Below are 27164 nucleotides of genomic sequence, written 5' to 3'. Positions count from 1 at the left end.
GGAAGATTCTAAAGATGGAAGGTTGAAAAAAACAACAACTCTACTTGCTGTAAGGCCATGGTCCTTGTATCAACACAATATGATGCCATAAGTGAAACTAGTAGACACACAGACAAACCTCAGCACAAAAAAGACTTTTTGACTCAGGAATCCAGAGCACAGGCTTAACAACTGTGTCACGAGTGCCTTACACACAGAGTGCAGGGGTCAGGCATATATATATCACATAGAAGACAGGGTTCAGGTGTGTATCGCACTGATTACAGGTTTCACGAGTGTGTATAGCAGAAGGCACAGGGCTGAGTAGTGCAAATCACATAGGGTGCAGGGTTCTAGAGTGCATATCACACAGTGCAGGGTTAAGCAGTGCATTTTGCAGAGAATACAAGAATTAGGTGTGCATAAAGCACAAGGCGCAGGGATCAGGAGTACATATCTCAAAGAGTACAGGGTTCAGGTGTGAATAAAGCACAGGGTGCTGTGTCAGGAATGTGTATTGCACTGATTACAGTGTTCAGGAGTGTGTATAGCAGAAGGCAGAAAGAGATTATAAATCTCTTTAATGTAGTTTCACATTGGAGATACAAAACCAAGATACAGGTAATATCCACTTGCAGGGGCAAACCATCCATACCACAAGGACAAAAAACAAAGAATGCCAACCTGGCATTAAACCAAAACTTCAAAAATCTGTGTGCATGGCTTGGGCTACCTAAGGAACAGATACGAGGAGAAGCCATGCCCTGCATACATTGATGCCCTCCCGAGCCAGAGGCACTCCAGTGAAGCCAGGACTGTCAGGTAAATGCAGGAAAACATTAAGATCTCAAACATTGTCTGGCATTGAGGCTGTAGAAACGTTATCTAGACATTTCAACCAAACGTTTTTGAATTTCCTTGGGCAGCCTCTGTTTACGTCTGTATCTTTGTAGACCCATAGGTTAGTGTTCACTAATTGTTTTCAGTCTGATAAGGAGGGTGGTGATGGCCTTTTGCAGGACATGGTAATTACTTTTTTTAGATAGAACAGGAGCACCCCAACCATTGTTCGCTCTGTGGTAGTGGAGACCAAGTCTTCAACCAGGTCCAGCAAGCAAATCTGTAGAGGGGGAAAAGGAGGTATGAGTTATCCCATTAACAATATTTACTACCTTCTTCCAGTATTAAGTGACTGTATGACATTACCAAAAGATGTGCGTGAAATCCTCCAGGGAGTAGTTGGGAGCGCCAACAGGCCAAAGAGATTGAGGGATTCATCACGTGAAGGCTATACGGAGTATAATAAGCTCCATGTGCAAGTTTATATTGAATAAGTCCATCTCTAATCGAGACTAGTTGCGGAAGGGAAGGTGCCATATGTCCGAACAGACATCATTGTCCAGGTCTGGGATGTCCTTTAGCCACTTTTGCCTGTGGGAGGACAAGTTGGAGAGTGTTGCCAAGGTGAGATGGCTGTAGGCGATTGAGGTGGGTTTCTCAAAGCATGCTGTCCTAAGTAGGCCTTTCCAGTCCAAGTGCCTGCATCATCCTGTTTTTATCCCTGATAAAGGGAAAGACTAGGTAGGTGTTCAAAGTTGGAATAGACAAGGACCAAGGAGCTGTGTGGAAACTGGCGACCAAAAGCATGGGACAACTGTAAGAATCAAAAGAAATATGAGACCAGGAGGTTAAAACGTGAAGAGATGTTGCAAAAGGATAGAAGGGATTGATTTTAGAAAATATATGATAAGGTTTTATTTTATATTAAGCCCAACTTTGGGGATCTGGTGTAAAAGTGAGGCAGGGTGAAATTAGGTGCTCTGAGGTAGGTTTTCATAGTTTAAACCCTTCTTCCAGGCCTTAAGGGTGGTTCTCAGGGAGAGGGGGGTTAACAGATAAGGGGTGTTGGGACCTCTGAACAGAAGAGACTGTGGGGCTTCTAGTGATCGTAGTACTGCAGCCTCCAGGAAAATTGAGGGATTAGAGGTATTAGTGAACAGTCACCACTAAACTGTCATCAGTTGGGAGGCAACAAAATATTTGTGACAGTCTAGGAGGGCCATTCCCCCTTACGAGGTGGGTTGCATCAGAGTGGATAATTTGTACCTTGGGGATGAGGACTCCATAAAAAAGAGAATAGGTGGTTGGTGGGAGATCTTTAAGGTCCAAGAATGTATAAAAAAAGTTTTCAGCAAACACCTTGGGTCTGGAGCTCTCTGCTCTCTCCTGGAAAGCTGAGTACGATGATGTTATTTCACCTAAGGAGATTTTCAATGTTTATAGCTTTGTATTGCAGCACTTTGACTTGCCTCTGAAGTTCATGCATCTTCGAAGAGTCGGATTGAACTGTGTCTTCCTTGTGTGAGATCCGGTCCACCACTTCCACCAAGTGGGAGCAGAATTTATCGAGATCATTGCAAATTAGGCTGATATTGGTGGGCAGGGAATCCATCTTGTTGCTGTTCATGTCTCTTTGCAGGTTGTGATAGCCGCCAGTATGTTTGCGCTCGTGAGGCCATCAGCGTTGGGAGTACTTACAGACATGACTGCTGCTGGAGACCTCATGTCTAAGATGGCCGCTGTAGATGCTGCTCAAAGAGCACGTGTCGGTGTGCGTGCGTGCAGAGCAAAGTTTAGCTGGAGGCATGGGAGAAGTCAAAAGTAGTTGATTGTGCCATGGGGGACCCAGTATGCAGTTGAGGGTGGGTAAGACACACAGAAGATTCCTTCAGGTTGAATTGGGAGGAATGTAGAATCAGAGCTCCTGTGGTGTATGACTGATCTCTTTCACATGCCCAAACATGTTTTCTAAATATGTTACAGTACACCTATCATATCCTTCTGTAGGGATCTGCTACCCTCTACGTCTGTAAATATATTATGTATGCATTTTTGTCCCTGTGTCGTTGGGTTAAAAACCCCAGAAGGAGGGAGTGGAGAGAGAGAGAGAGTCTGGGACCACGAGTCTTGTCCATGGAAAAGCTGCTACTAAATGCAGACCAAAAGGGATTAATAGGCAAGTTCTCCTATGTTATGATAATTTAACTTCAGCTGCCCATAGCTTCTTGAGTGTGTATCTAAATCCTTGTGACAGACTTATCTCTGTCCTGTTATTGTTATCTCACGTGCACAGTGCCAAATAGCTAAGTCTGTGCTACTGTATGCGTGTGGTGGTCACCTTCTAGTATATATATATATATATATATATATATATATATATATAATAAATATATATATATATTTTTTTTACTTCATAATTTTTATTAAGCTAGTCTTATTTTAGGACTCAATAACCAGCATCGGCTAGAGCCATGTTAAGCATCTGACAGCCACTTCTGGTAGTTAGAGGTCCAGTTGCACGACAGATTAGAAACATCTAGGGATTAAGCAAAGAGTAGATGTGAATCTGAGTTTTTGTGCCACACCATGATTTCTGCGTGTGAGAATCTGTGCTCCAGGGTGGTTGGACAATGGCTGGAGGGCAGTGGCGTAACTAGAACCTTCAGGGCCCCGGTGCAAGAAACCATGGAGGGCCCCCTGACCTCCGGCCAGAGCCCTTCCCACTGATACCAGGGGCAGCAGGACCTGGATAGGAGGGGGAACAAATCCCCTCCATTTTCCTCCTGCACCACTGAATGCCTATCAGAGGGAGAGGAGGAGAAGCAGACTTTTAGTGGCTGCAGGAGAAAAATGGAGGGGATTTGTTCCTCCAAATCCCCCCCCCCCCCATCCAGGTGTTCAGGGGCAACATGTGTGCTATTGCAATTGTGACCCCTGTAGTTACGCCCCTGGGAAGAGTGGCATCGGTGTTGGTGGGGGATGGGATCAGTGGTGGTTGGGAAGGGGTGGGATCAGTGGCATCGGTGGTGGGGGATGGGATAAGTGACAGCGCTGAGGGAGAAATGGGATGAGTGGCAGTGGTGGGGGGGATGGGATCAGTGGCAGCAGTGGTGGTTGGGTGGGGATGGGATCAGTGGCAGCTGTGGTGGTGGGGGGATGGGATAAGTGGCAGCGGTGAGGGGGGATGGGATCAGCGGTAAGGGTTGTGGTGGGGGGTGGGATCAGTGGTAGGGGGGATTGAATGGGATGAGTGGCAGAGGTGGTGGGGGAATGGGATCAGTGGCAAGGGTGATGGTTGGAGGAGGGTGGGATGGGATGAGTGGAAGTGGAAGGGGGGGATCGGATGGGATGAGTGGTAGTGGTAGGAGGGATTGGATGGGATGAGTGGCAGCGGTGGGGGGCATTGGATGAAATGAGTGGCAGCGGTGGTGGGAGGATGGGATCCGTGGCGAGGGTGCTGGTTGGGGGGGTGGGATAGGATGAGTGGTGGGGAGGGCAATGGTATCAGTGGCAAGGATGGGATCAGTGGCAGTAGTGGTGGTGGTGGTGTGGGGGGTATCAGTGGCAGTAGTGGTGGTGTGGGGATCAGTAGTAGTAGTGGTGGTGGTGTGGGGGGGTATCAGTGCAGTAGTGGTGGTGTGGGAATCAGTAGTAGTAGTGGTGGTGGTGTGGGGGGTATTGGTGCAGTAGTGGTGGTGTGGGGATCAGTGGCAGTAGTGGTGATGGTGTATCAGTGCAGTAGTGGTGGTGTGGGGATCAGTAGTAGTAGTGGTGGTGGTGTGGGGGTATCAGTGCAGTAGTGGTGGTGTGGGGATCAGTAGTAGTAGTGGTGGTGGTGTGGGTGTATTCATGCAGTAGTGGTGGTGTGTGGATCAGTAGTAGTAGTGGTGGTGGTGTGGGGGGTATCAGTGCAGTAGTGGTGGTGTGGGGATCAGTAGTAGTAGTGGTGGTGGTGTGGGGGGTATCAGTGCAGTAGTGGTGGTGTGGGGATCAGTAGTAGTAGTGGTGGTGGTGTGGGGGGTATCAGTGCAGTAGTGGTGGTGTGGGGACCAGTAGTAGTAGTGGTGGTGGTGTGGGGGTATCCGTGCAGTAGTGGTGGTGTGGGGATCAGTAGTAGTAGTGGTGGTGGTGTGGGAGGTATCAGTGCAGTAGTGGTGGTGTTGCTTGGACGAGCAGAGAGGATGGGCGGGGCCTGTGAGTGCAGGCGGAGCCGGAGAAGAAGGGCGGAGCGGGTGGAGACTGTGCCCGTGAGTGCAGGCGGAGAGTATGGGCGGAGCGTGCTGAGCGGATGGTCGAAGCGGGCGGGGACTGTGCCCTTGAATGCGGGATGAGAGAATGGGCGGAGCTTGTGCAGTGTGCCCGTGAGTGCGCTCGGGGAGGATGGGCGGAGCGGACTCCCCGTGAGTACACAGTGTACTGTACCACCTCCCGGGCGGCGGCGGGCCCCCCTACAGTGGTGTAACCCGAGGGCCCAGTCGCAAATGCGAGTGGTGCGACCCTGGTAATTCCGCCACTGCTGGAGGGTCTCCCCATCACCACTGATCTTGTCTTCAGGTCTCCATCACCAATACAAATGCTGCATCACAATCATCATTAGGGGCTCCTGCAACTAGATTTTGTTGCAACATTCACCTGGAGGTATCTTTTAGTATACGGAATATACCTGGGTATACATAGTACCCATAGTACACATAGTGCACAATTCCACCAGGATTTTTGTTGGGCCTCTTGCAGATAATACCTCTTTGTACATTGGATCTATGTACTATTATTAATCTTTTCTTATATAAAGATCATATTATTTCCATACTGTTGTGCGTCTATATGCTTATGGTTAATGTTATATACTAATTGCAGAAGTTCATCTGCTCCCAATTAATTTGATGCAATTACTGGTTAATTTCCCAGGAAGAGAATGCCCTTTGTTCACAGAGGCCTGTCCAAGGTGGAGGCACTGCCAACTTCATTATCGAACCCACTGTTCCACATAGCGAAGGTTCTAGTTATTACTCATTTACCTACAGGTTTAGCACCATATCCTGTTTGGGGAGGGTAATTTGTCATAACCCCTCCCAAACGAGGTCTACACTTCTATAGTGTGTACTTGCCTCAATCCAAAGCACCTAGTGTGATTTCTTTCTCCTCTGTCTTCCCACTGTTATCTGTATATTCACTTCAGATAATTTATCCCAACACAAAACAATGCTGGAAGGTGGCATTGCCTCCCCCCCCCCTCAGCACACAGCAGATGACTGACAGCCTCAGCTGTGCATGTTTACCTATGAGACAGTGTAGAGGTGGGTAAGTCCATTCCCTTCACTCAGGTCTCAGATTACTTAGCTCTTTGCGCTATGCTGTGCAGGTTGTGATATCTGGTCCCAACGCCCTTGCCTGCTAAAGCTCAGAAGTGCTGTTTAAAATGTGTGCTTTAGGAGGATGTAGAAGAGAGAGAGCTGTAGAAAAACAGGTACAACTTTTAAGAGGATTTGTTTAATCTATGTGTATCACTCGAGGCACTGGGTATATAGTATGTAAGGGTTTATAACCACTTTTGGGTAATATGGCTTGCTAGTCAGACTCCCTCTTTTTTTACATTATTTTAGGCCAAGTTAATACAAGTATATAATATGATATTCAAAGAGTTGTGGTCTTTAAAACAAAACATGCTGCCTACCACTTTATTACATGTGTGTGTTACATGTCAGCTTCGAAAACATAAGTGCAAAAATATAAGAGTATTTTTCTGCATCAGTCCTGTTCTGTTCACTATTGTATTTCTTTCAACCTCAATCTAAATAAAAGAATCTTCCAATCAAACACATACTGACTGACCTGCCAAAATCTTTATCACAAAGGCATTGATTCGATGGGACCAATTAAAAATGAATCTCCTGTTGACAAAAAAGAAAAAGAATAAGATTTAGGTATCATACACAACTACAGTGACTTCCCAGATCTTTCACATACTGTATGCCATAGGGTCTTAGTGCTCCTACATGATTGTCCATAATGTAAATAAGTAAAATATCTTACAGGAAAAAGTAGGAAGAAGGACCTGGAAACTCATATGCAAAAATGTCAGAGCTGTGATCCACGAGTAGGGATGAGCAGAATGATTCTCTTCTTGACAAAAAAGCCTTTTTTCATCATTTAGAGGGTATTTTTTTGTTTTCAGAGGGGGAGGGGCAGAGTGTATTTAGAGTTGCTGTTAACATTATTGTAATTTTATGTGATAGACCAACACAAAGTGGCACATAATTGTGAAGTGTTTGGTGCATTTATATTCATCCCCAGTATGTAGAACCACCTTCCTCTGCAATTACAGCTTCAAGTCTTTTTGGGTATGTCCTCCACCAGCTTTGCACATCTAGAGAGTGAGATTTTTGCTCATTCTTCTTTGCAAAATAGCTCAAGCTCTGTCAGATTGGATGGAGAACATCTGTGAACAGCAGTTTTCAAGTCTTGCCACAGATATTTAATTGGATTTAGGTCTGGACTTTGACTGGGCCATTCTAACACATGAATATGTTTTGATCTAAACCATTCCATTGTGGCTCTGGCTGTATGTTTAGGGTCGTTGTCCTGCTGGAAGGTAAACCTCCACCCGAGTCTCAAGTCTTTTGCAGACTCTAATAGGTTTTCTTCTAAGATTGTCCTGTATTTGGCTTCATCCATCTTCCCATCAACTCTGACCAGCTTCCCTGTCCATGCTGAATAAAAGCATCCCCACAACATGATGTTGCCACCACCGTGTTGCACAGTGGGGATGGTGTGTTCAGGATGATGCGCAGTGTTAGTTTTCCGCCACATATAGCGTTTTGCTTTTAGGCCAAAAGGTTCCATTTTGGTCCCATCTGACCAGAGCACCTTCTTCCACATGTTTGCTGTGTCCCCCACATTGGCTTCTCACAAACTGAAAACGGGACTTTATATGGCTTTCTTTCAACAATGGCTTTCTTCTTGCCACTCTTCCATAAAGGCCAGATTTGTGGAGTGCACCACTAATAGTTGACCTTTGGACAGATTCTCACACCTGAGCTGTGGATCTCTGCGGCTCCTCCAGCATTACCATGGGTCTCTTGGCTGCTTCTCTGATTAATGCTCTCCTTTCCTGGCCTTTCAGCTTAGGTGGACGGCCATGCCTTGGTAGGTTTGCAGTTGTGCCGTACGCTTTCCATTTTCGGATGATGGATTAAACAGTGCTCTCTGAGATGTTCAAAGCTTGGGATATTTTTTGTAACCTAGCCCTGCTCTAAACTTCTCCACAGCTTTATCCCTGATCTGTCTGGTGTGCTCCTTGGCCTTCATGATGCTGTTTGTTCACTACGGTTCTCTAACAAAACTCTGAGGGCTTCACAGAACAGCTGTATTTATACTGAGATTAAATTACACACAAGTGGACTGTTTACTAATTAGGTGACTTCTGAAGGCAATTGATTCCACTAGATTTTAGAGTACAGGGTATCAGAGTACAGGGGGCTAAATACAAATGCACGCCATACTTTTCAGATATTTATTTGTAAAAAAAATTGAAAACCTTTTAAAATTTCCTTCTACTTCACAATTATGTGCCACTTTGTGTTGGTCTATCACAAAAAAAATTTTAATTCTGGGGAAAATGTAAAATAATTAGGCTAATATGGGGCTGTTTATGGTGCAAGAACAGGTCCAGGGTAGTGTAAAAGAATTTCATAAGCCTCAGGAGCAATCTAAATTCAATTTCACCCTTAAAATCCACTAAAAACCACATTGGTATCACTTTTTCTTTTCTCATTGTCTCTAATACATTTTTGCCTAATTTCTGTGAAAATGTAAATGCACATATTTTAATAATTTGACGTTAATGTATTTTCTTGAATGAGAAATAAGCAAAAAAGTGCTCAGGATCCCAATGGTAAATTAAACCTACATTTTTCAAATAAGGATATATGATGTCTAAAAACAAAGCAAAAAGAATGACCATGGGAGAAAAGAAATGCACTGTATTAATTCAAGATATATATTTTTGAATTTTAAGAATAATAATTCTTAATATTAATTAAGAATTAATCAGTACCCTCACCCACATACAGACATTAAAGCCAACAATGGGCACAATTAACTAAAGGTTATTGCATGCGTTATGATGGTCACGTGACCATTTAATGCATGCAATGATGAAAATGTCAATTCACTATTGCTCGTATGCTGTATTTAGTGCAAACAAAAAAATCATTAAATACCGCATAAAGAGGCATTAAAATCAATTTACAAAAGGAAATACATTCAAAAAATGCATGCAATAATTAGGTACTGGTCTAAGCTTGCGATAACTGTGTGATAACTATGGCAATGGTCAGACCCCCTAGTGATTGGTTTAAAAAAATAGGTGGGAAAGTGCAAGCTGGAGCAGGTGTTAGTCAGGAGTGGTTTCTGGAGGCTGGCAGACGACATAGCAAAGATGATGGAGCCCTTTGAATCCAGTCTTCTGGAATTGAAAGCAATGCAAAAGAGGAGGAGGAGCAGATCTCAAGTGGTCCTTTTAAAGGAAAGAAGATTTAAGAAGCGCACACTGCTGGAACAATTTATGGTTGCTGATACCCTGTAGAAGGTCAGCTTATCCAAGCATTTCAGGTTATCCAAGCCACTTATCATGGAGCTTTATACCTAACTCATAGGGTACCTTGAGCCCTCAACACAGAGAAGCCATGCCATACCAACCATGACTAATTTGCTGGCTGCCTTAGGCCCCTTTCACACTGGGGCGGTGGTCGTTCTAGCAGCGGTATTCGGCCGCTAGCGGTGCGGTTTTAACCCCCGCTGGCGGCCGAAAAAGGGTTAAAATCCCTCGTAGAGCGTGGATATAGCCGCGGTATTACCGCGGTATAGCTGCGCTGTCCCATTGATTTCAATGGGCAGGAGCGGTGAAGGAGCGGTGAATACACCGCTCCTTCACCGCTCAAAAAAAGCGGTTTGCAGGACTTTTTTTCACCGCCCTGCCTGCGCACCGCTTCAGTGTGAAAGCCCTCGGGCTTTCACACTGAACAAACAGCGGAGGCTGTTTAGGGGCAGTTTTCAGGCGGTATTTTTAGCGCAATACCGCCTGAAAACCGCTCCAGTGTGAAAGGGGCCTTACACTTTATGGAAAAGCATCATATCAGATGCTTGCAATAACTTACCACATGGTTTCATGCGGTATTTAAGGCATAATTCAGAAAGATAACGCATGCAAGATTTTAAGGAGAGTTTCTTTGTGAATTACACAGTTTTTTTTTTCTGAATGTCGTGCGTTATTTTTTTGCTTAGTGAATTGTGCCCAGTGTTTTATATTTTTTCTGCGAGATACTATTATGTCAAAAGCAATAAACCAAGTGGACAACTATTATTCTTTAAACCTAAAGTTGCTGATTGTCCAGTAGAAAATGTAAAAAAAAAAAAAAACAAGAGGTATTGCAAGACTCACAGTCACAGGCATGACTCCAAGAGGCAGAGGCATGATAGAGGCATGATAGGATTTGTGGTTTTACCACAGCTGGGGTGACATGGTTGCCTACCCTGGTTTAGAACCTCTGTCAGGATATTGCTGTCTTTGTCACAGAGATTTCCCATTACCTTCTGTCCGGGTGACAGGGGTCAAACAGAATAAGCAAATACATTCATCCACTGTAAATGTTACCCTTACCCCTTTTATTAAAAAAAAAAAAAAAGTTTTGTCTAAAATTGGGCTTTAAAATGGATGTAATGATTTTTAAATAGTGCACACTGAACTAAAGCGTTTATTTATTTCTTCTAAAAAGGCCAGAGATTACTCACTTGCTGCTCTGAGGCGATGGTCGGAAGAAAGCAACAAATGGTTGAATAAATGTCAGGCCCATTACAATACATCCAATAATGGCATGCGTGCTGGCATCCTTATCAAAGGAAATAAAAAAATCTTATATAAGTTTACAAAAAAAATAAATAGAAAAACTATGTCTCTGTGGCAAATGTAGTGCATTTGGTATACAAAGCAGTTTTGGCTTTACTTTTAAAAACAGAGTTTATAAACTCGTTAACACTAAATATTAATAATTAAAATATATATATATAATTAAAAACATGAAAACAGTTGCTGCTGTCAATCAGATGGAGAGGCTGTCAGGAAATTTATATAAAATAACAGAAAAAATATTTGCCTTGCCAACAAAATGGCATTTGTGTTGCTACTTATTGGAAAATAGTTTTTATGTATAATATAATTCAGTTTCTTAACATTGTTAACATGTTTTTAGGAATCTCAGTTCCTTCAAACTGTATACAGCTACTGTCTTTGAGAATTTGTTTTAAAAGATCTTAAATTAAGAGAGGAAAACTATAGGAAATTTTTAGTGCATGCATATTTTGAGCTTTTACTATAGGATACTAACAGAGGGTCCTTTAAATGTGACTTTAAGGGCAACATGGAAACCATCAAAATGACATGCATAGGAGATGCCTTATAACTGGCCTTTATAAGCCATCTGCTTGGCCTCTGACCTAAATTCAAAGGTCAAGCAGTGCATTATGGCTACAAAGAATACAGTCTAGTGAATTTCACTATAAAATCTCTGAGATCACAACTATAAGCCAGCCATAGATGGTTTAAATCTTGGCCAGTGCAGCAGGGACCGGCTGAGATTCGATGCATGTTTGGGCAGGCTGATTGTACCCAAGATAAATCCATGGATCGATTTTGGTACAACCAACATGTCGGATTTCTAGCATCGGATTATTGCCAGTGGTTATAGCCTCTAGCAATAATCACAGGCAGGGAAGGCTCCCCGTAAACTTTCCCCAGGAGAACACAATAGCTCCACGGGAGGGATACCCTCATCAACACTGACTGTTGATAAGTGAATCAAGTGTTTTTTTTTCCCCTGCAACCCATGGTTGCAGAAAAGAAAATCGCATCATATATGGCCTAGAGCTGAACGATTCTGGCTAAAATGAGAATCACGTTTTTTTTTTGCTTAGAGGATAGATCACGATTCTCTCACGATTCTCACGGCGTAACATCATCTTTCACATTAAAACAAAAAAATTGGGCTAACTTTACTGTTTTTTTTTGTTTTTTTTTTATTAATTGAAGTATATTTTTTCCCAAAAAATTGCATTTGAAAGACCGCTGGGTAAATACAGTGTGACATAAAATATTGCAGCAATTGCCATTTTATTCCCTAGGGTCTCTGCTAAAATATATATAATGTTTGGGGGTTCCAAGTAATTTTCTAGCAACAAATATTGATTTTAACTTAAGAAAGAAGTGTCAGAAAAAGATTTAGACTTTAAGTGGTTAAACTTCCTGCATTTACACCTTGTTTAAAAACTTGGCAGACTACCTGGATTATTTATTTACACAGAAGTTCTTTCCCTTTAATCTAAGAAGGAAGCTTAGTTACAATGTTAAAAGACTTGGCAGAATGCCAGAATGCCTGGATGCTTTCTTTTGTCAGCTGAGTGAGCATATATAGTCTCTCCACTTGTTTATATGAAAGAATCAGAAGAGATCATCAGGGGAGGTGAATCGAGATCATGATTTTTTTAACGATTAATTGTGCAGCTCTAATATGGCCTGCCTTTAACACACAGGATTTACCTCAATCCTATTGTAGTAGCGAACCTGAACCTTGTTCCATATGTAGGAGTGGTGGTTAGTTGTCCAAAAATGTTTGGCTACATAGTTTATACGGATTTGTATATTCTCCCACTCATGACTGTCTATCAAGCAAACAGTTAGTATTGCTGCTTAAACCCCTCTACAAGCCAATATATTATTTTGGGAGTGGGAGAGGGTTAGAACCATAGGTGTGCGCAGCCTCTTGCATTAGGGTGTGCACCCCAAAGCTCAAATACATATGCATGTGTATATGTACTGATGGTGTCAGTAGGGCAGTGGACAGTCTAATTTTGTTAATTTTCTTTTCCAAAATTTTTGGGCTTGTGTAACATTTTTTGGGGGGGATGAAATATCAGTGGTCTAAACAGGGGGGAATATGCAGCACACAAGACAATTAGGGTGTGCCCAGGCACACCTGGCACACCCTGTGCGCACGCCTATGGTTAGAACCTCTTTCAAAATGTTCTGCAGTATGTTACATTTTTGCTGGTCTCTAGAAAGTGAGAGGAAATCTTCCTTGTGGGAATACAAACAAATATGACATTCTGATAGGGTTTCCTAACTCTCCCCAGTATACTAAAAAATGTGTTTTGTTCCTGTTTGGGTCTCAGTTGGAGAGGTCCCAGTGACAGGAAACAGGAAATAAGGTGACATTTCTTCAATAGGACACAGCAGCAAAAACCTGACAGGAGTTACCATCCTCTTACGTTCTGTCCTAAGTTGTGTTGGCTTGCAATTGTTTTCAGCTTTTCTGAGCAGGCTGCAAAATTGCATTGACAGGGGGAAGTACATTCGTACATTTTGCACTTACATGGGCCCATCCCTTTACTTGCACAAATGACAGGATAAAGGCAACTATTGTTGCAACCACTGTTACAGCCATAAGAGCCTGATGACCCTGCAAAAATAAAAAAAATTAACATGTTTTTGTTCTGGCTTTTAAATTTTATCCACACAGTACATTTTCTTCTGGGTTTCTACAGAGCATCTTTACTATTGTTGTGACATCTAAGAACACAAATATCACACAGTATGATAGGTATTGTATAATTATCACTCTTCAGAGGGTGTTTTACAGGTGGTGAGGAGGTGTTATGTTGCCTCCTCACTTCCAGTTTTAACCCATAAAAACCCACAACACTGCACCGCAGCCCAATTTAGCTGAATGGGTGACGTTTGGCAGTTGGTACTGCCCGCCAACGTGACAACGGATAAAACATTTTTTTTGGCGATTCAAAGCATTGTGGCTGCGGCATGTGAACACCCACATCTGTTGCCTTTGCAGCTTAAGAGGGAGCAGTTGAGGGGGCAGATACAAACATCACTCAGCCGAATGTTTTTACCGTCTCCCAAGCACAAATGTAAATGAGGCCAATGGGGGCATTAATTATAAAACACAGTACAGCAGTTGTACATCACACAGTATGTTGAATACCACTTTAACTGCTTTATGAGTATGCCCTTCATAGTGTGTTTTACTGCATTTAACCTAATAATCTTAATGGGCGACTATCAAAAAACTATTTATTTTAAATATATGTATGCACATTATGTTATATAACTCAATCTATTATTTTTATTTCTGGTGTCATTTTTGTCTTCATATATATATATATTTTTGCTTTTAAGCCCTATTCTAACACTGTCAATGAGGCTGGAGAAGAAAATAGGTTGCCTGCTTGGCTCCCTAGTCTCATGGTAAAATCGAACTGTCCCTACTGTGTACCTGTGCTACAGAGCCTGTTCAGTATCAGGTGACCATAATCATGGCACGTTATTGCCTGTCATAGCATACCTGAAAGGACACCTGACTTCTCTGGAGCATTTAGCCCCATTCTGGATGCTGATGCAGTAGAGGAGTTTTTAATGCAGAGACAGATCCCAAGTGATGTTACAAGCTGGGAATCTCATCCAGAGAAGTGCCTTCTATACTGCTCAAATGCAAGCTTTAAAAGCCTACTTGGAGCTTGAAGATATTTTTTTTTATTTCAGCAGCTGGCTCTGATCTACGGTTAGCTCACCTGCATAATGCCCAAAAAATAAATAAATAGGAAAGAACCTTTACGAAATATTCACACCTTTAACTTGTTTAACATGCCTGTTCTAAATATAACCCTGTATTTAAAAAAAAAATAGAAATTGGTCTCTTGTGTTTACCTGGAACCAAAGGGCTTTGCCAAACACTGGTTTTTGTGCCGCAACTTTGAAGTATCGGGCAAGACCCATTCCTAGACTTCCTGTGGTCATCCAGGCAATGAGCATAAGAGCACCTATAACCAATACTAGCAGTTAATCGTTATGAACTGAACAAATGCTTTCAATCTATAGAAAATGTATTTAATTATTATTGAACAAGTTCAGAAATACAATCCAGGGTACGAAAAGTCCATGTAAGCATCGGGAAATTATAATACATTGACTGTACACAATCATAGATTTACGCTAATAATATGCCAAGGGCCCCAGACCTTTTCAAATTGCTTTCCAGTATAATTTCATTATGCTAGCTATCTTTTCATGAGCCATTATCCAGAAAGCTTTTTGAGGAAGTCTCCTTGAGACAAGGAGACTGAAGCTTTCTTCCATGATCTAACTATGTTAAATGTAGCTGCTAAGCAAATTAAGTTCATTCTTTGTAAGTTGCGAGGAATGTTATCAATTGTTTTGTTCAGAACAGCAATTTGAGAGGATTGCTGTATCAAAATTCCAGGAACTCATCTCAGCAAAGCAAAAATCCTGTTCCTGATGTCCCTAAGTCTAATGCCCCGTACACATGGTCGGACCTTGATCGGACATTCCGACAACAAAATCCTAGGATTTTTTCCGATGGATGTTGGCTCAAACTTGTCTTGCATACACACGGTCACACAAAGTTGTCGGAAAATCCGATCATTCTGAACGCGGTGACGTAAAACACGTACGTCGGGACTATAAATGGGGCAGTAGCCAATAGCTTTCATCTCTTTATTTATTCTGAGCATGCATGGTACTTTGTGCGTCGGATTTGTGTACACACGATCGGAAATTCCGACAAAGGGATTTTGTTGTCGGAAAATTTTATAGCATGCTCCCAAACTTTGTGTGTCGGAAAATCCGATGGAAAATGTGTGATGGAGCCTACACATGGTCGGAATTTCCGACAACAAGGTCCTATCACACATTTTCCGTCGGAAAATCCGACCGTGTGTACGGGGCATAAGACACTCCCACCATATTTGGTACATGGTGCATTGAAGATTACATCCCCAAAAATAGAGAGGGTAAGAGTTCAGGTATAGTTTTGGAAGGCGATAGGGAACCCTGCACCAACTTGTTAGAATTTTAACATTGCCTTCATTTACCTAAGCATTTAGAATTCCCTTAAAAGAGGAGCAGTGACATCTATGTCAGTAATCCAATCTTTTTCAAATTACAGATCTCTCTCCCCCTCCATCATATAGGATAACTTATTAGGACTATCAAGCAAAAGCCTATAAATGATAAATAATTATGACCCAAGTCCTGTATGCACCATTTTTCATAGAGTGTGAGTCTCAGGACTGCAGCATGATTCAGCCATAGCAATTGTAAAAAATGGGAAATTTGGTAAAAGCAAAGCATTTCAGATGGAGACATTTACAATTTATCTTGGCAATGTTGTATCTTGAAAGATAAGGGGTAAAGTAATGACCTATTCTACATAGCACTTTATCTAACCACCAATGAAAACGTGAGATTGTTAAACACAGAGATTTGGAAAGTGTTGAGACAAGTATAAGTGGCCTTTGCTTTACAGGTTTCCATTTTAGGTTTTCTAACGTATAGGGGTGTATATCCATTGCAACCTATTCAGGTTTCTCCCTATGAGATAATACAGTGGACATTGAGGCTAGTTGGGCAGCTTGATAATATAGCATTAGATTTATTATTTATTATTAAGTCCAAGACTACCTTGGGACCTAGAGGAAAATAAAACCTTTTTTGATAACTTATGTCCTTACCACTCCAAGCATAAGGTATTATCTTTGACTGAAATTTCAATATATCAGAGCAATTAATTGCAATAGGTAAGGAACAGAAAAAATACAATGTTCTGGGCAATAGAGTCATTTTAACTATATATATTCTACATATCCTATTCTAACATTTTTTAGAATATGTTATACAGTGGGGATGGAAAGTATTCAGACCCCCTTAAATTTTTCACTCTTTGTTATATTGCAGCCATTTGCTAAAATCATTTAAGTTCATTTTTCTTTTTCTCATTAATGTACACACAGCACCCCATATTGACAGAAAAACACAGAATTGTTGACATTTTTGCAGATTTTTAAAAAAAGAAAAACTGAAATATCACATGATCCTAAGTATTCAGACCCTTTGCTGTGACACACATATATTTAACTCAGGTGCTGTCCATTTCTTCGGATCATCCTTGAGATGGTTCTACACCTTCATTTGAGTCCAGCTGTGTTTGGTTATACTGATTGGACTTGATTAGGAAAGCCACACACCTGTCTATATAAGACCTTACAGCTCACAGTGCATGTCAGAGCAAATGAGAATCATGAGGTCAAAGGAACTGCCTGAAGAGCTCAGAGACAGAATTGTGGCAAGGCACAGATCTGGCCAAGGTTACAAAAAATTTCTGCTGCACTTAAGGTTCCTAAGAGCACTGTGGCCTCCATAATCCTTAAATGGAAGACGTTTGGGACGACCAGAACCCTTGCTAGAGCTGGCCATCCAGCCAAACTGAGCTATCGGGGGAGAAGAGCCTTGGTGAGAGAGGTAAAGAAGAACCCAAAGATCACTGTGGCTGAGCTCTAGAGATGCAGTCGGGAGATGGGAGAAAGTTGTAGAAAGTCAACCATCACTGCAACCCTCCACCAGTCAGAGCTTTATGGCAGAGTGGCCCGATGGAAGCCTCTCCTCAGTGCAAGACACATGAAAGCCTGCATGGAGTTTGCTAAAAAAAACACCTGACAGACTCCAAGATAGTGAGAAATAAGATTCTCTGGTCTGATGAGACCAAGATAGAACTTTTTGGCCTTAATTTTAAGCGGTATGTGTGGAGAAAACCAGGCACTGCTCATTACCTGTCCAAAACAGTCCCAACAGTGAAACATGGTGGTGGCAGCATCATGCTGTGGGGGTGTTTTTCAACTGCAGGGACAGGACGACTTGTTGCAATCAAGGGAAAGATGAATGCGGCCAAGTACAGGGATATCCTGGACGAAAACCTTCTCCAGAGTGCTCAGGACCTCAGACTGGGCCGAAGGTTTACCTTCCAACAAGACAATGACCCTAAGCACACAGCTAAAATAAAGAAGGAGTGGCTTCACAACAACTCTGTGACTGTTCTTGAATGGCCCATACAGAGCCCTGACTTAAACCCAATTGAGCATCTCTGGAGAGACCTAAAAATGGCTGTCCACCAACGTTTACCATCCAACCTGACAGAACTGGAGAGGATCTGCAAGGAGGAATGGCAGAGGATCCCCAAATCCAGATGTGAAAAACTTGTTGCATCTTTCCCAAAAAGACTCATGGCTGTGTTAGATCAAAAGGGTGCTTCTACTAAATACTGAGAAAAGGGTCTGAATACTTAGGACCATGTGACATTTTAGTTTTTCTTTTTTAATACATCTGCAAAAATGTCAGCAATTATGTGTTTTTCTGTCAATATGGGGTGCTGTGTGTACATTAATGAGGAAAAAAAATAACTTAAATGATTTTAGCAAATGGCTGCAATATAACAAAGAGTGAAAAATGTAAGGGGGTCTGAATACTTTCCGTCCCCATTGTATGTGTTAGATACCGTATTTATCAGCATATAACGTGCACTTTTTTCCCCTTAAAATCAGGGGAAAATCGCGGGTGCATGTTATTTGCCGATCCCCTGCGATCCCCCGCTGACTGAGCGGAGCGATCGCCAACCGCGATTTGAAAATGGCACCGCCAGCGCCGAAATACACAGAGCTGGTCCTCGGCTCTTCTCGGCCACTTTCAACTTCACTCGAGCGCCGCCCGAACCTAGCCGAGTGTACTCGGCTAGGTTCGGCTAGCTCTGCTCACAGTCACGCTCATCCCGGGCGGAACTACGAGTGGAGCCGAAAGTGGCCGAAAGTGAACGAGAGCCGCCGAGAAGAGCCGAGGACCGGCTCTGTGTATTTCGGCACCGGCGGCGCCATTTTCAAACTGCAGTGACACTGACATGACACTGCAGTTTAACTGCAGCCTGAGCAAGGCTGCAAAAGGACACAAAAGCTTCAGATCAGCACTGGCAAAGCTGCAAGGCTGCAAATGGACACTGATAAGGCTGCAAATGACACCAAGGCTGCTGACTGCAAGGCTGCAAATGACACCAAGGCTGCTGACTGCAAGGCTGCAAATGACTGCAAGGCTGCTGACTGCAAGGCTGCAAATGACACTGGACAAGCATGCAAATGGACGCTGTGCAAGGCTGCATTTAAGGCTGCATTTAAATGTAAGTTTTTTTCCTTTAAAACATTTTTTCCTTATAATTCCCTCCTAAACTTGGGGTGTGTGTTATACGCCGACGCGTGTTATACGCCGATAAATACGGTAATAAATTCAACATTTTTGTTACTTTTATAGCTCATAAATGTTTAGATATTTGTGGTCTATTGGCCTATATAATTAATCCTTTACAAAAAAGATCACTATGCTGCTAAACAGAATAGTACAGTGTTTTCAATTCATGCACAGATGCCTAGTAACCAGCAGTGAAATATCTGTAATTTGAGCACCCTTTATCTAAGGCTTTCACTCTAAAGCAGAAGCCAGCACGAGTTAAAAGCTCTTGATATACAGTACCTTAATGTCTAGATGCTCTGGTAATTAATCAGTAGAGCTTTCTGAGGAATTTTTTTAGCATTAAAGCAGACCTTGAATTCAAGGTTCACATAAAATACCTGGACCCCCTTCTCCTTTAAAAAATCACCTAATGTTAAATAAAGCAAAATCTTGTGAGACTACACTCCAGTCCATTGCAAAAGCATCTTTTCCTGATATTTCTGCTGCTCTGCATTGCCTAGGATGTAGCCGGAAGGAATATGATATCGTCCTTGCCTAGGCACCGTGGGCATAAAATGAGGGTATAAAAGTATAAATCTAACTTTTTACTTTAAAAGTTCATTTTGGAACTACTAACATTAGGTAATATTTAGACGGGGAGGGAATCCTTAAAATATAGGCGGACCTGGAATTTTACTGCAGAGTCTGTTTTAAATTTTAACTTACACTAGTATTTGTAAAATTATGTAAACAGTATAACTCATGGGAAAGAAGACATGAAAAATGAAATAACATTATTACAAACCATGTGCCTTAATCATTGCACTAACTCCATGTTCTACGTGAGTCACGTTGGAAACTGAAGAAAGATTTACTTTGCTGTCACTGGTGAATACACTGGGCCCATGAAATTGAATCACTCCTAGTAAATATAGGAAAGAGTAGACACATTTTGTTAAAACTAGACATTCATTGCTAACAATACAAATATGCTAAATAAATAATGCCCAATTCTGGACTTCTTGCTCTTCCACCTCCATAGTGCCTCCCATTTGCCCTGGAGGGCTTCAACCGTAATTCTTGTTTATATTTCCTCTTTTTTGTATATGCTCACCTTTTTCAGAGGTCTTCATGCTTGTCACATGAATCCTAATGGCATGCTGTTCCTATTGATGCAGAGAGTGGTGCTGACGTGATAACTCATTATGTAATACTCAGAGATTGAAGCCCTCACTGCGGTGCCCATACACAACACCAGCCGGCGACATCACTCCTGGGGGTTACTTCCGGGTATCGCGGCTCCTGTGCTGTGATTGGCCGGAGCCGCGATGACGCATGCGCGCGGGAGCCGCCGGTAATGGCACAGTCTAACTGAAGCAAAGGCATGTACCTGCCGTTGCTTCAGTTTGCTTCAGTGCGGCACATGCAAATACAGGGGATATCTATTAATATGTGCAGGTTTAGGAGATATCCTGGGTAGCTACAGGTAAGACTTATTATAGGCTTACCTGTAGCAAAAAGTGGTCTGTAAGGGTTTACAACCACTTTAAGGAATGTGTATGGACAAATGTTGCAATTTTAATCTCCTGCCAACAAAGGTATATCATTCTGATGATGTGCAGGGAAAAGTGCCGCTGCTTCCACTCCAAGGGAGGGGGGATAAACGTATGGCACCTGTGGCTAGTTAGCCACAATATGGGAGACACCATATAAAATGCACAGCCTCCAGAGGATTCCAAGACAATCCCAGGAGAGCTGTTGCACATGAAAGAGCACAGCCCTAGAAGTAAGTGCTTTTATTTGGAATGCTGAACTAATGTTCTATTTTGCCAATACCTCATTCAATAAGAACTAGAGCCCATTTATACTAGATACTATGGTAATATTATTTATCATTATTATATTTTATAATTAATAGATATGGCACTTTTGCCTGCACATCAGAGTAATATACCTTTGTTGGCAGGAGATTAAAATTGCAACATTTGTCCATACACATCCCTTAACAGCCACAGTAACTTTGTGTATTTTTGTGCTTGGTTATTTTTTGCTTACACAGAATGGTTTACACAATTTTGAACTCTTTTTTTTCACATATTTTGTTCACTCGCTTATTACACACTAGCATTCATTTAGATATACATGGCACTTATTATTCCTCCCATTGCACTTGTTTTCACTCCTTCTACATAATCATCATTCACACACACTTCCCACACACACACCTCACACTAGGAGACACCCCACACCCAATCCCTACACTTAACCCTTCACCCCCCCCCCCCCAATCAAAATAGACACTAATTTAGGATTCTACATTTGAAATTCCAATAGTACTTAACCAAAAATAAAAAAATATTTAAAAACAACTAATACTTCAATCAAAAACCAAAAGGGTATCCTATAAATAAATAACAATATATAATTCCAAACAAACCAGTATATATGGACATTACCAGACTCAGCATGTTCCACTAGTACTGCAAATGGACAAAATGATAATTTTTATCTTGCTACGCTTTTACCATTTCATTGATTAATTCATTGAGATTATTGTAAAACATTACAGGTATTGTACATTTTCGCATACCAGGAGGGTCCACATGTGTGGCTCCTTGCAAGCCTTCTGGACCCGGGCTTCATCTTGAGGAGGTGGGAATGGCGTGTGGAGAATTTAGGGCCGTTGGAATCTTTTTAAACAATTTATGGCTATAGGGTAGAGTTCCATTTCCTGAGCAGTAATTATCAGTTTACTAATATATCACATGCACAAATGCTCACAGAATATCAGGTATTGAACATATGGATGTTTTATATATTTTTTTATAGCCAAAAAACACCGAATAAGTTGAAACGCGTTGGTGTGTTCGTGTGGATATCAGTCTTGTAATGTACTGTCAATCGATAGTTGTACCGTGTAATAATTGACAGCTGTAATGGAACATGACTGTACACACCTGTAACCAGAATATTTTAAATCCTATTGCTATTCTTGTACTAAATGTGTCAAATAAAGATGTTACAATATTATAAACTATATAAACTTTCTTGATTAGAAGAATTTAAGAGGCATCCATTTTGAGAGCAATGGGATACATTCCCAAAAGTTGTGTGTTTAGAATTTTAATTTTTTTAGTTCTGACCATAATAAAATAATGATTTACAGTGCCACTGCGATTTCCCATTATTTAGGTTGTTAGGGGCAATACAGTATATGTGGTTTGTTAGCCTTGTCCCATACTCTATGTATAAATTAGGTGTTGAAGCAGCGCTGGACTCAAAGATAAATGAGATCTGGTTCAATTACTAGTCTTGGGAGGTAGTGCCGTAACAAAACAGGATAGCCCCGTGGGTCCTCAAAACAATCCAACGATTATAATGATCATGGGTGATTATAAAGGTTGTGGTTTATAATGACAGTGTAGGTGGCAGATTGACAGGCTGTCAATCTGGCACTCACACTGTTATTATAATCCATGATAATCTATGATCTTTGTTCTTAATGTCCAATATTTCCTCCTATCACCACCAGAACAAGCCCTAATAAAGGGGGATTTGTGAGCCCATGAAATGTATTGGTTTTACTTACTGACTTTTTTTTTATCAAGAATACTTTTTTTACTGGACCATTTATAGACTATTGACTACCTGATAGCCCCCAAACTCCCAATACAAAATTGTGAGGGAAAAGAAGCAAAAAATAAATAAAAAATACTCCTAGCTTCCAGTCCATTTGCTTCAGATGTCACTTAGCCTTATTGCAGTCTGCTGGGGGAAGGAGAATGGCTCTTGTTCAGTATTGCTTTATTTTATTCCTTTACTTTATGATCTTACTAAGATTCCAAAGGGTGTATCAATTAAAGATTTACTGGGCAATTTGCCTAGTGAACATTTGATAGTCAAGTAAGTTGTTCTTAAGATTCAACAACATTTTCCCTGTCACCCACAGTCACCCTATTTACAATAGTAGTTTATTAAGTGAGTGCAGCTGCTGGCAAATAGCCACCACATCTCACATGCACAGTATCTGTGACTCTACTAGTGCTCTCCATGGTGCTGAAACTGTTTGCACACAGTTTTTCCTTGTCAAAAGAAGTTTATTGAGTATAAAATGTTATAAAGATACATAAAGTAAGTTTACAAGGATCTATAAAGTAAGCTCATTGTTTTACAGTAGGGTTTATATAGGTAAATATCATGAAATTTCAAATATTAAACATTGGGTTCACGTAAACCTAAATTAAAGATATATATCATTTCCTTAGTTACTTTTGTAGGTATTTAAATGATTTATACCTACTATACATATTGTTTACAAGTAGAGTGTATATAGGTCAAATAAATTCTGATAATGAGCTTTAATCGTAAGGTGGAGAAAAGGAAAGAGAAAGAAGAAAAAGGGTTGAAAGGTAGAGGTAGGGTCCACAAGGTTGTCCCGCTCGTCGGTTTATTATTCTTTTTAGTTCTCTTTGAAGCCTTAGAATGGGTGTCTCTGTAAGTCATTTAATCTGTTACCATGGCAACAGGACAGAGTCATTGAAGTTTGACAGGAACTGTTGTTTTATCCAAGGATGCCAAAGTTTTTCAAATTTTGGAATTTGATTTTGATCGATGGCTACCATCTTAGCATGGGACATTGTATTATTCATTCTGTGAATTGTTTCTGCTAGTACCAATGTAGGAGATTTCCATGCCTTGGCCACTGTTTGTTTTGCAGTCGTTATTAGTTGGATCATAAGTTTGAATTGAGAGAGTGTTAACCATTCCGGTTTTAGATTAAGTAAAGTTAAATATGGATCTGGTTGTATTATTTTTTTAAATATTTTAGATGCAATCATGAAGACTTCCTTCCAGAAGGTTTGGATTACTGGGCACGTCCACCATATGTGTAAATATGTGCCTATTTCTGGGCATCCTCGAAAACAAAGAGCTGAGGTATTAGGTGAATATTTTGCCACTCTAGCGGGTACAAGGTACCAGCGAGTTAGGATTTTATAATTTGTCTCCAGTGCTAAGATGTTGGGTGAAGATGACTTAGATGTGAGCCATATGTTAGACCAGTCCGTGTCTTCTAAAGTTCGTCCCAGGTCCTCCTCCCACCCCTGAACGTAAGAGGGTCTATTAAGATTTGCTACTCCATATAATTGATTATAAAGTGATGAAATTGTACCTTTAGCAAATGGATCTTTTGTACAGATTGATTCAAAAATGGATAATTGGGATAATGGTGTATCCCCCTTTAGGAATGGTGTATAGAAATTTTTGATTTGGAGATATCTAAATATCTCAGAGTTTGGTAGATCATATTTTTCTCTAAGCGATGGGAATGAAAGGAATGATTTAGATGCTATGAAGTCATTTAGTGTCTGAATGCCTGATGTTGTCCAAGCTTTAAATGAATTTGGGTAGATCCATGCCGGATAAAAGGCCGGATTTCTGATAAAAGAAAGGAGAGGATTGTGTGGAGATTGTAACTGATATTTGGTTTTTAGTTTATCCCAGAGAGATAAGAAGTGTTTAGTTATGGGATTATGAATTTTAAAGCGGTCTTTAGGATCAAGCCATAATAAATTTGATATTAATAGAGGGTCATTTTCTGAAGCCTCTATAAATACCCATAATGGGATTTCCTGTTTTGCATGGTATTTGGACAGACTGGCCAAATGTGCTGCTCTGTAGTAGTTAGTAAAATTAGGGTATCCCAGGCCTCCTTTATTTTTGGGAAGATGTAGTGTGTGTATAGGTATACGTGGTTTAGAAGAGCCCCATATAAACGAAGTTGCTCTTTTTTGTACTATTCTCAAAAAATAGGAAGGAATTGGAATAGGGAGGACTCTGAATAGATAAAGCAATTTGGGTAGAATAGTCATTTTGATTGTATTAATCTTCCCTATCCAGGATAAAGGAAGTTGCGACCATTGTTTTATTAGATTTGTGATCTGTCTTAATACAGGAGGATAATTGGTTGAGAATAAGTCAGAATGAGATGCTGTTAAATGAATTCCAAGATATGGGATTGATTTTTCTGCCCATGTGAATGGGAGTGCAGCCCTAGCCGGGATCAATTCCATGTTTGTGAGTGAAATATTAAGCACTAGGCATTTCTTAGGATTAATCATAAGGCCGGATAGGGCTGCAAATCCATCAAGAGCTGGTATTAAGTTAGGACCAGAGACCTGTGGTGATGATAGAAAAAGTAATATATCGTCTGCAAATATACATAATTTGTGTGTAATACCTCCTACTTCAATGCCAGTTATAGTTTGGTTTGTTCGGATGTATTGGGCCATGGGTTCGAGTATAAGGGCAAATAATAAGGGAGATAATGGGCAACCCTGTCGGGTACCTCTTTCGATATTAAAGGCTTCAGATTTGTATCCAGCATATTTTATATAGGCTTTGGGTTTTATCATATAATGCTTTGATCCATGTTAAAAAGTGGGGTCCAAAACCCCATTTTTGTAATGAATATTGCATATATTGCCAGGATACTGTGTCAAATGCCCTCTTAATATCGAGAGATAGAAAACATAAAGGGATTTTCCGTTTTTTAGCAATATGTGCCAATAACACTGCCCTGCGTATATTATCGCCTGCCTGTCTATTTGGCATGAAGCCTACTTGATCTCTATGTATTCATTTTCCTGTAATGCTATTGAGGCGTTTTGCTATTATTTTTGCTAATAATTTAATATCGAGGTTTAACAGAGAGATAGGCCGATAATTCACACAGGAAGTATCATCAAAAAGGGGTTTTGGGATCATACAAACAATTGCCATTAGTGTTTCTTGCCGAAAAGAATGTCCATCTAGAAGTTTGTTAAAAGTTTCAGTGAGAATGGGAGAGAGTATTTCTGAGAATGTTTTATAGTATAAAGCCGAGTAGCCGTCTGGGCCTGGTCTTTTGTTAAGTTTTAGGTCTTTTATGGCGTTAGCAACTTCATCTATAGTTATAGGCTCATCCAAACTGCTTTTTTGATTCTGAGATAACTCAGGTAAGGTTATTTTTGAGAAGAAGGATTCAGCCTCTGTAGGATTAAATTCATTGTTTGTCTTGTATAAAGTTGTGAGATGTGAGTGAAATTTATGGACTATTTTAACTGGATTACAAGTGTAAACATTTTTTGATAATTTCAAACGTATTGGTTTGAAAGATTTGTTAGTTGAATTTAATGCCCGAGCCAAATATGTACCTGGTTTGTTTGTATTCATGTAGAAATTGTGTTTGGAGCGTTTGAGGGATTTATCAACTGACTCAGTGAGAAATAGATCGTATTCCAATCTAGATTTTTCCAGATGAGATTTTGTACTCTGGGATGGATTATCTTGAAATGATATGTAGGCTGCATTAAAATTGAGTTCTAGTTTTTTTGCTAGATTTTTGCGTTCCCGTTTAAATAGTGCCATTTGTCTTTGTATTGTACCACGCAAGACAGGCTTATGAGCTTCCCACAGTGTTATTGGGGAGATGTCTGTTGTATTATTAATTGATATGTATTCCTTTAAAGCTTGTTCAATGGCCATCTGATGTAGTGGGTGTTTGAGCATTATGTCCGGTAAGTACCACGTTGGGTCATGCGCTTTTGGTATGGCTGAGGCTATAGTAGTGTATACTGCATTATGGTCAGACCATGGAATCGGAATTATATCTGATGCAATAATTTCTGGTATCATTCCTATTGTTAGAAAAATATGATCTATTCTGGTGAAGGTTTGATGAGGGTGCGAGAAATAAGTGAATTTCTTTTTCATTGGGTTACTTTCTCTCCATGAATCTACCAGATTGTATTTGGAAAGAAGTTGAGAAAAAGGTAATCTAGAGGTTATTTTGGATGGTGTAAAAGGTGATTTATCTAGAAATGGGAGGAGGACCTGGTTCGAATCCCCACACATTATCACTGTTCCTATTTTGTGTGTATTAATCACTTGTAATATATGTGAGAGGAATGGTGTAGGTTGTTTGTTAGGAGCGTAGTAGGAAATCACCGTGATTGCCGTATCCATTATATAACCCATGAGTATCAGGTATCTACCTTCTGGGTCTTTAATTTCTGATGATAAGGTGAATGGTGTGGATCGGTGAAATGCAATTAGAGTTTCCCTTTGCTTGGTACAGGCAGAAGCCGTGTAAATTTGTTGATAAAAAGGAGAAATATATTTTGGAGTAGAATCTTTGGTGAAGTGTGTTTCTTGGAGGCATACTATGTGAGCCTTC

General features: G+C 40.9%; 1 protein-coding gene across 1 annotated transcript in view; it reads right to left on the bottom strand.

Moving 5' to 3' along the window:
- Window positions 1-27164, bottom strand: part of LOC141103569 (putative ferric-chelate reductase 1) — a 172900-nt gene that overhangs the window by 14568 nt on the left and 131168 nt on the right. Inside the window, exons 9-13 of the mRNA XM_073593299.1 lie at window positions 19755-19871; window positions 14591-14703; window positions 13245-13331; window positions 10612-10709; window positions 6652-6710 (exon numbers count right to left, since the gene is read on the bottom strand). Of these exons, the coding sequence (XP_073449400.1) occupies window positions 6652-6710; window positions 10612-10709; window positions 13245-13331; window positions 14591-14703; window positions 19755-19871 (474 nt within the window). The remainder of the gene's footprint in view (window positions 1-6651; window positions 6711-10611; window positions 10710-13244; window positions 13332-14590; window positions 14704-19754; window positions 19872-27164) is intronic.

This window comes from Aquarana catesbeiana, linkage group LG07, assembly GCF_042186555.1.
Source record: "Aquarana catesbeiana isolate 2022-GZ linkage group LG07, ASM4218655v1, whole genome shotgun sequence".
NCBI classification, from domain to species: domain Eukaryota; kingdom Metazoa; phylum Chordata; class Amphibia; order Anura; family Ranidae; genus Aquarana; species Aquarana catesbeiana.
The sequence above is the reverse complement of the archived record's forward strand: the minus strand, read 5'-3'. Positions and strand labels throughout refer to the sequence as shown.